Source organism: Stegastes partitus, unplaced genomic scaffold (genome assembly GCF_000690725.1).
Source record: "Stegastes partitus isolate 25-593 unplaced genomic scaffold, Stegastes_partitus-1.0.2 Scaffold1858, whole genome shotgun sequence".
In the NCBI taxonomy this organism is placed as follows: Eukaryota; Metazoa; Chordata; class Actinopteri; family Pomacentridae; genus Stegastes; species Stegastes partitus.
This window is the reverse complement of record NW_007579589.1, coordinates 72,108-81,909: the sequence shown is the minus strand read 5'-3', so window position 1 is coordinate 81,909 and position 9,802 is coordinate 72,108. Positions and strand designations below refer to the sequence as shown.

The following is a 9,802-nucleotide window of genomic DNA, read 5'->3' as shown; positions in this document are numbered from 1 at the left end:
GCCATACATGTGCCTCTATAGGCGTCACGTTTTGTGTTCCTAGAAGTTTATCAAGGGCCAGAAATTAAAAATGTGTTTGTCATTTGAATTGATTTTGTCCAAAATGAGTCAAATTTGTCCAAAGTAACCCCAAAATAACCTGAAACTTGTTCAAAATGAGACAAAATTAGCTAAAAATGACTCAAAATAGTCCAGATGGGCTCATTTTGGCATTTAAAACATCAACTTATGTAAAACTGGAGCTTTGTCTGTTCAGATGTGTCACACATCAGATGTTAGTGACTTTAGACGCTTCAAAAAGGATCCAAAATAACTTTAAAAACTGATAAAAATTACACAAATTATGTCACATTATGAGATTATGTGAGTGTATTTGGTTGTTTAATATTTCAGTTTATTTTATTTACTATAAGGCTATTTTAACAAAAAGATATTATAACTGTGACTTCTACACTTTCATGTATTAGATAAAAAGAAAATCCAGATTTTTTTCTGTATATTCAAAATATGAATATAATATATCAAAAAATGCTAATTTTTTAAAATGGAAAATTTCTGCTTATTCACAGTTAAAAGCTTTTACTGTTCATTTACATTTAACTTGTAAACTGCACTTTTGTGTATTTTTAAAAAAAATCTGTACATTTTTTAAAAAACAAAACATGATTTTTCCATATTTAAAATATATTTTACAGCTTTAACTTTACATTAGACTGTATGTGTATTTGTTTAAAGAAAGTTTTAGTTTTTAATTATTATTTTTTATTTATTGTAAGGTTTTTTCTTTTAAAAAAATTAAACATTAAAAACATTAAACATTGTTAAACATTTTATATATAAATTTACAGTGTTCAGTTTGACTTTAACACTTTCATCTACTAGAAACAAAAAGAAAATATTTGTCAAAGTACTATAATTTTAATGTATTTTTGCACAGTGTGTTTAGGTCAAAAATTTTCAACTGTTGTAATTTATTTCTTTCTTTTTAATTAGTTAAATTTTATGGCTGTTCTCAGTTCAAGGTTTGGTCAAAGTGACTCAAAGAGAGTTAAAAATTATCCCTAAAAGGTTCAAAATTACACAAAATAAGTCCAAAATGGCACAAAATCTGTATAAAAATGAATCTGAATTAATCTTTTAAACATGATTGTTTTCTGACACCCTTGAAGCCACGTTTTCAGCTTCAACAGATTTTATTTTATCGTCTTTGACGTTACTGGACGCTGCTGCTGCTGCTGCTGCTCACCTTGTTTTTATGCTCCTGCGGTGATGCTGCAGCCTTCTGGAGACGTCTTTGTCTGAAAACCAGGAGAGGAGATGACGAAGCATTCTTCTTCCTCTGNTCTGACCTGCTGCCAATTACAGAACTTTACTGAACTAATATAAACTTTACAGCAGCTTGATCAATTATGAAGATTAATGACTAATTTTAAGTTTTTACGCCACAAAAACGTACATGAAGCTCAACAGATCCAAAGATCCTCTAAGAGCGAGCTTAGTTCTGATTTCTTAGAACATGCTACAGATATACATTCAGCTTTTATTATCATTAATATTATTAGGAGTAGTATTAGTATTATTATTTATTACAGAGTCTGGTTTTTACAAATCGTTTATTTTTGAGATGTTTTCAGTGACACATGCAGACTAAAGTGATTTAGATGAAATATCTTGATTTTAACCTTAAATTTGGTTAATGATGAGTAGTTCAGAGACCGTTGGAATGTTTAAAATCTACTTTCAGTTTCTGGCTGATAAATGGTCTAATTTTAGAAAACAGCTTTTTCTTTTCACATTTTCCTGTTACATACTCGTCTCCCCTCTGCTCTGCGTAAACACTGCCTGCAGTTCAACCTGAAAACTCTCTGAATTTTTATGACTCCACTCTTGGTCACAGCTCAGTCAGTCATGGCTTCACGGTTGTGTAAAGGGCGGCAGAATTTTTTGTTTTTTACAGAATCTAGTTAGTATGAACGGTTTATTTTTTAACACATTTTTAAACGAGTCAAGTTATTTTGATGGCAAATCTTGATTTTTAGCTCAGATTTGGTTAAAGATGAGTAGTTCAAGGACTGTTGGGTGTTTAAATCTACTATTTCTTTCTTCTTTTTTTTTTTTCATTTTCTGGCTGGAAAATGGTCTAATTTTTAAGTTTTTTACGGAAACCATCCTTTTTTTCTCCACATTTTCCTGTTACATACTCGTCTCCCCTCTTCTCTGTGTAAACACTGCCTGCAGTTCAACCTGAAAACTCTCTGAATTCTTATGACTTCACTGTTGGTCACAGCTGAGTCAGTCATGGCTTCATGGTTGTGTTGACGATGGCAGAATTTTCTGTTTTTTACAGAGTCTAGTTAGTATGAACGGTTTATTTTTGAAAATTTTTTTAATCGAGTCAAGAAGAATGAAATTATTTTGATAAAAAATCTCGATTTAAGCTCAGATTTGCTTAAAGACGAGCAGTTCAAGGACCGTTAGAAAATAGGAAATCTGATCATTCTTGTTGTTTTCCCAGTNAAAAATCTCGATTTAAGCTCAGATTTGCTTAAAGACGAGCAGTTCAAGGACCGTTAGAAAATAGGAAATCTGATCATTCTTGTTGTTTTCCCAGTTTCTGGCTGATAATAGTGTAACTTTAATGATTTTTTAAAGACAACATGTCTATTAGTGGGTCCAGAGGGTTAAACTCCAGCTGTTCACCACCATGAGGCCCATCAACACCGTCACACCTGCAGCAGCGACGCCTGATTCTAAACCAACTCTGTGTTCATCTGCAGATCTGGTGTCGGCCACCAACACCACCAACGTGAACATCCCTCAGATGGCCGACACGCTGTTCGAGCGGGCCACCAACGCCAGCTGGGTGGTCGTCTTCAAGGCCCTCGTCACCACCCATCACATGTGTGTCCACGGCAACGAGGTGAGCCAATCGCATAGCTTCTTTTTCACAGCAACGTAAAGACTTTACTGCACGCAAGACTTTTGTTTGGAATAAAAAATAAAGGTGTAAAAGCCGAGAAATCTGCAGAAAAACGGACGCGTCTGATCCGAGAGTAAACATCACGTAGAGCTCATTACTTCTGCTGATACTTTGGATTCATAACAGAACATCACGCTGACCTGCTGCCGGGCTCACGGCCAGAATCTGGTCCCGTTTGGCACAAACAGATCGATTTCTTTTTAAATATCAGCCTGTTTGGGTTTAAACAAACACGGCATCAACGACTTTATGTGATTTAAAAACCAGACAAAAGTCAATTTAAGACAACGATGGAGTGCGTTTAGGATAAAATAAGATTTTGCGCAGAAAACTGTTTATGTAACACGTTAAATGCAGAGTTTCATACAAATAATAAGAAAAAGAATATAGAAATAAACTGTTTAAATTAGAGTCAAATAGAAAAAAGTAATGCTGGCAGTTTTGCTGAAGTAGTAAAGTAACAGAATATAAAACAAATATCAGATAATAGTGTGATTAGTCCAGTTTAAATAATCAAAATATGCAAAACCATAAAAATACACCCCACTGGAAACAGCAGAACCGTGACTACAGAACTCGGACATAAATCATAAAACAAGACGTATTTTTATTATTTTAAAAAATTTTACATAAATTGAAAACATCTGGAATCAACACGTTCACCAAAAATGAACCGAACTAGTTTGAATACTGAGCTTCAGAGACAAGAATGTTATTTATTGTGTGGTTTTAAATGAGTATTTTACATTTTTGGGATTAAAACTGTACAGAAATTATATAAAACACTTCTTCACCTGCCTGTGATAGACGTTAAGGCTGAATCCTGGCTGTGGTAATAATCATGGAGAATAATGGAGAGTAATATAGTAACGTGTCTGAGACTCTACGGTTTTATTAAATATGGAACTTAACCTGCTAAATATAAATATTAGGTCTGAGGTCCTGCAGTTATTTCATTTAATGGAGATTAAGCAGAATTATTACTAAAAAATACACAAAAAGATTCACTGGATCCTTTATGAGCTTTGTTTTTAATTTTAATTTAAATTTTAAGGGATTTATTTTGTATTTCTTCTTTAGTTTTATTATTCAGTAATACTCTACATGCTATAGGTATTTAACTATTTGCCTTTTTATTGTTATTATTATTTACATTTTACTGTTTGGGTTTGTTTCCACGCTTCACTCCTCACCGCTCAGTGGAAACCCATCCTGCTGCTTTTTAGCTGAAACTCTCTAAATTTTTGTCACATGACTGTCGGTCACAGACGAGTCAGTTGTGGCTCCACGCTTGTGTCAAAGGCCACAAAATATTTTGTTTTTTACCAAATCTGTTTAGTACGAATGGTTGATATTTTGCAAATTGTTTAGAATAAAGTGATTTTGGTTAAATATTGTGGTTTTAAACTCAGTTTCAGTTGGTGGTGAGTAATTCAAGGACCGTCGGAACAATGAAAACCCGACTATTCTTTATGTTTTTACTGTCTCTGAATGATTAATGTTGTCATTGTGGTGATTTTCTAAAGATAACGTGCTTTTAAAAGCCTCTGGCAGCATTTTGGGGTTCAGAGGATTAATTCTAGTCGTCTTTTATCCATCGATACGTGTTGAACGATCGTTTGTGGCCAGTTTGTTAACGTGAAGATAATTAAAGGCTTTAACCTCCTACAACAAACGTATCCGGGTGTGCATCAGGTCTATAAACACTGCTGTGTAATAGATTAAAGGTTGTCGTTTAACGTCTACAACGTTGTTTTCTGTCTCTTCCTCAGAGGTTCATTCAGTATTTGGCTTCCAGGACTTCCTTGTTCAACCTCAGCAACTTTATTGACAAAACCGGCTCTCACGGTGAGAACACACGCCGACTTCTACTGAACTTGTAATTAACCACATGTACGTCCTGCAGATGTTAATAATGACAAATGAAATGTTCTGCTGATTAGACGCCTACAAGACGCCTGAATGTCACACAGTAATTAAACGCATATTTTATTTAACACGTGTTAGATTTAAAAAAGGTGACAACAGGTCAAAGCACAGCTCTGGCCGGGGATCAGACTTATAATATCTAACACTGTATAAATATAATACAGCCCATTTTGAGATCAATAATCAATCATTTAGTGTTTTTTATTGTGCATCTTTAGACGTTTATCGTTGTTTTGGTGAAGCTGATATATAAGCATGTGTTTTGGCTGCACAGCAGAAAAAAACTTTAATTTTTATGAAATTTTAATATTTTATTTTGTAATTTTGTTATTCAAATCTTTAAATACACAAAAAATATGAAGACAGTTACAAAAAAATAGACAGAATTTACATGTCTAATGTAAAATAAGATTTTTTTAAAAATAGGGCATAAAATATACAAAACTCCTGATATGATCCAAAATTAGCTGTTTATTATTGTTAATTTTAATATAATCATTATTTGCCAATTTTATACGTGAACATGTTTTGTTTTAACATTAAAGTCAAACATTTTAAAGATTTCAATGTTAAATTATTCTTAAAACTCACACTGCACTTGTTCCCGATGCTGAATTGTCACTTTTACAGCAGTGTTTGACTTTTAATCACCTTTTTATGCAAAATTACACAATAATACCGAACTAATACGGACATGTTTGTGCTGTATTCAGGCCTGATCGTTTATATTATGATATTATTCGACCGTATTACAGGTTGTTGCTGCATTTACACATGCAGACATCTTTTAATAAAACATTTTAAAAATACAATTTATGTAAAATGAAGTAATGCATGAAATAAATGAGGTAAATATTATGAAATATGTCATTCAGAATGATGAATACTTTTACTTCTGGTACTTTATTTTGATGCTGATACTTCTGTAATTTAAGCAGAAATTCAAAACATTTCTTTTTAAACTTACTACCAGATTATTTTCATACTACATACTTTTTGCTGCAAGAATTTGGTGCAGCTTTAAAAAAAACATCGACATCGTGGGACGAGGAAATCTAATCCGTCATGACAGGAAGTATGAAAGAGACGACTGAGATTAATATAAAAGGTTTTTGTTTTCCAAAAAGCTTCCATGCGAGCGCCTCCTCACATTTCCTCTCTTCCGTCTCAGGCTACGACATGTCTACGTTCATCAGGCGGTACGGACGGTACCTGAACGAGAAAGCCTTCGCCTACCGCCAGATGGCTTTTGACTTCACCAGAGTGAAGAAAGGGTTCGTTACAATCTTCTCACAGGTCATTTGCTTTCCTTTTTTTAACCTCTGGTCATAACGTTCTCTCCGTCGTGTCGCTTCAGCGCCGAGGGAGTGATGAGAACCATGACCACCGAGAAGCTGCTGAAGGGAATGCCGGTTCTGCAGACTCAGATCGACACACTGCTGGAGTTTGACGTGCGTGTCGCCGCCTTCTTCTTCTTGGGTTTTTTTATTTTAGCGATCTGAACGTCAGTCAGCTGATCTTATCTCTGCGTCGTCTCCGCTCAGGTTCATCCCAAGGAGCTGAACAACGGGATCATCAACGCTGCGTTTCTGCTTCTCTTCAAGGACCTGGTCAAACTGTTTGCATCCTACAACGACGGAATCATCAACCTATTAGGTGAGCAAACGGTCCGGCGATGGCAGGTTGTTCCTTCTCACAGATCAAGAGCACAGATCGATCCGTTGTTTTGTTTTTTGTGCAGAGAAATTCTTCAAGATGAAGAAAAGCGATTGTAAGGAGGCGCTGGAGATCTACAAGAGGTTCCTGACCAGGGTGACGAAGATCGGAGAGTTCATGAAGTTGGCTGAGGTAGGACTCCGCTGTTGTCTTCAGCATGAGTGATGTATGAGATGTGATCAAGTTCTGAGACTGTTCCTGTAAAAATGGGGAAAGAAATGCTGGATTTAAATTCGATCACCATCCTCTGAGTCTGACTGCACCCAATTATCATTTGGCTAATGTTTGTATTTCTTTGGACCAATCAGCTCAGCCCAGGATGCAGTTATGGTGCCCCTGCAAGATAGCGATGAGTGCAGTTGTTTTGGTGGAATACTTGCGTGCAGGGAGGTGAGCAGGTCTGCTCTACCACACCATCCAGATCTTCGACAAAACTTTCTGGCGTGCAGGCGGCTGCTCGGATGTTGTTTCTTGTAGCGAAGGGAATTTGAAAATGGCTGCATGCAGATAACGGAAGGGCAGGACTCAGACCCAAAGTAGTTACGTGGTGGCTCAGGTTAGCTTTAAAGTCGTCTCCTTGCGCGGTGATACTCTGCTCCCAGAGCTCCAGCAACACTTTTAACGCTCCCTAAAAGTCTTGCTATGCATATAGGTCAAGCAGCTCCTAAACTGTGTCTCAATTAAGACCTTTAACTTGAATTGAATTCTGGGGAGGATGAAGGGAGACAAATCTGATGAGTTGAACAGATGGAGGTTGTGTTGTTGAGATGTCAGCAGTGTAGATGGTGCCCCCACACACCAGTTCAAGGCATTTGCTGCCAATGTTCGGCCTCAAACGCTGCAGAACGTCACACGAAAACTCTCCAACCCTGGAGGAGGAATTCATGATGCACAACCAGGTGGACATTGAAGAAAACAGAGACCTGATATAGACTGCAGCTCTTCCACTGTTAAACTGTTGTCTTGGAATTTAGCTGCTCTCATGTGATCGAAATAACAACCTCTGGTGTTGTCTGAGGGTCTTTGTGAAACCTGAAGCCAAACAAAACATTCAAAACAGCAGATCCAGATGGTGAAAAAGCGTCGTCATGTGGTCTCAAGACTCGTAGGTTTGGGGATGGGATGCTCTCGTGCAGCAGTCCTGGAATTTTTTGATCACACTTGTACGTAATGACTGATCCGTTCTGAACCTGTGCCGTCTGGTAATGCTGGTTTTATCGTTTCTTCCCTTGAACAGACGGTCGGAGTTGACAAAAACGACATTCCTGACATCAACTACGTAAGTCACACATCACCGCTCTCATGTTTCGTATCACTGTTAGTTCCTAGAAAGGATGAGGAACTCTATCCATCCCACCAAAACCCACCCAGACACCTCAAAACCTCATGTCTCACCCACTCAGTGTCTCCACCCGGGGGTAGTGATGGATTTAGCAGACTCGGACGACGAAGACTGTCCCTTTAAACCCCTCGAGGACCCGGTAACCACAGAAACAAAGGGTGCCCCGGCTGAGTGCCTGTTTGCAGGATGGAGTGTCGGCATGTTGGCCCTAATTTAATCCGACAAACGCGTCGGAAAAGTCATTTCTGTGCGTTCGTACCTGCATGCGGGTGTTGCAGTGAGGTTTTCCAAAACTCTGACGCTCCGTTTCTGTCTGGCAGTTTGAAGCAGAGAAACCGATTCTTCGGACTTTGTGTGATTGTTTGGTTGATGACTGCGGGTTTGATTTCCTCGTCAGGCTCCCAGCAGTATCCTGGAGTCCCTGGAAACACACATGAACGGCCTGGAGGACGTAAAAGGAGGAAAGAAGGGGTAAGAAAACGCTTTTAGAATCAAAGAGGCTGAAATCTGACAATCTCCTTTTTTCTTTTTAATTCTCACGAGTCCTTGAAAAGTAAAGAAATGTTGTCAGAAACAGCTGTGAGCAGGTGTTTTATCTCTACTTTCATTTAACCCCTTCCTCTCTTTTATTCCCTCTTATGTTGATTTGGAAACTCCAGTGAAGGGTGAGCATATGTCCTGTGTCTGAGTTCACTGACGTCGTAGGAGACTCTGTATTTAGCGTCACCTCCACCCCACCCTCAGGCGAACGCACACGTCATCCACACGTGAACTACAAATCAGAGACGTTCACGTGTGGAAATGTGTGCGTCGCCGTGACGACATGTGTGAGCGACACATGTTCTGGTCAAACAGGAAGTCTGTGTTCTGTCACATCCTGATGTAAATCACGATATGAAGGGTTCAGCTCCAAGTTAAATTGATTATTGGTGCACAAATTTGACTATTTTGACCAATCAGATGCTTCGGATTTGTTCTTTTTTTGCAACACAAAGTTTGGAGATGAGCTCTTCATATGATCACATGTGATGCAGTCTTTGTTAGACCCGTAAAACAACCCATCAAACTCAGTCTGTGTGAAGCAGAGCTGCTTTTATCGAGCTGATTGCTTACGATTGTCCCTCTTCTTCCTCTTCCAGATCTCCAACAAAGGTAGGATGCACATTTAAACCGGTCTTTCATGCACGCTGAGCTCTCCCGCTCCGATGCGTCACCAGACAGATGTTCTTCTTCCTTCTTTTAGGGTTCTCCAACGAACAACGTGTCTCCGACATCGACTCCGGCCAAATCCTCGAACGCCGTCCCGACACTGCAGCCTCCTCCCGGGGAGAGCGCCGGAGCTGCTGCCTCGGCCGCTCCAGAAGCAGCCGAAGAGTGAGTTCCTGTAAAACTTAGCCTCACGCATCAGGTGGTTTGTTCAAAGGTCCAGAAAAAAATAGTTTAAGGTGCATCAGAAATTATAGTCATAGCATTGTCCAGCAAAAAACAGCGCAAATACACAGAAGTCTATCAGCTGTACAAGTAAAAGTATGTCTGGTTCTTATCGAATAAGATTAAAAACAAACCTCAGAAAATTCTTTGGCCAAATGTTGCTGAGAAAGAAAACTAAATAACATGAGAACAGCATTTGTTTTTTGTATGATGCTTCACAGAAATAAAAACAAGTATTAGAAAATTCGACTACAACAGAAAAAAGTGAAATTTAAATTCTACACATGATAATTAAATAATGCAGATTAACTTAAAAAAAATAGTTTAGTGTCTAACATTGTTGTTTAGACTTTGATAAACTTTAATGATCCACATTGAAATAGTTTTATTACAGCAGCAAGCGC

The 9,802-nt window shown here is 37.9% G+C and overlaps 1 protein-coding gene across 1 annotated transcript in view; it reads left to right on the top strand.

Annotated features, from left to right (window-relative positions):
* The window catches only part of LOC103372922 (clathrin coat assembly protein AP180-like), a 40,920-nt gene that overhangs the window by 13,210 nt on the left and 17,908 nt on the right, over positions 1-9,802 (top strand). Inside the window, exons 2-11 of the mRNA XM_008302694.1 lie at positions 2,778-2,920; positions 4,753-4,828; positions 6,081-6,183; positions 6,267-6,360; positions 6,454-6,565; positions 6,651-6,757; positions 7,863-7,904; positions 8,365-8,438; positions 9,107-9,119; positions 9,211-9,341. Coding sequence (XP_008300916.1) covers positions 2,778-2,920; positions 4,753-4,828; positions 6,081-6,183; positions 6,267-6,360; positions 6,454-6,565; positions 6,651-6,757; positions 7,863-7,904; positions 8,365-8,438; positions 9,107-9,119; positions 9,211-9,341 — 895 coding nt within the window. The remainder of the gene's footprint in view (positions 1-2,777; positions 2,921-4,752; positions 4,829-6,080; positions 6,184-6,266; positions 6,361-6,453; positions 6,566-6,650; positions 6,758-7,862; positions 7,905-8,364; positions 8,439-9,106; positions 9,120-9,210; positions 9,342-9,802) is intronic.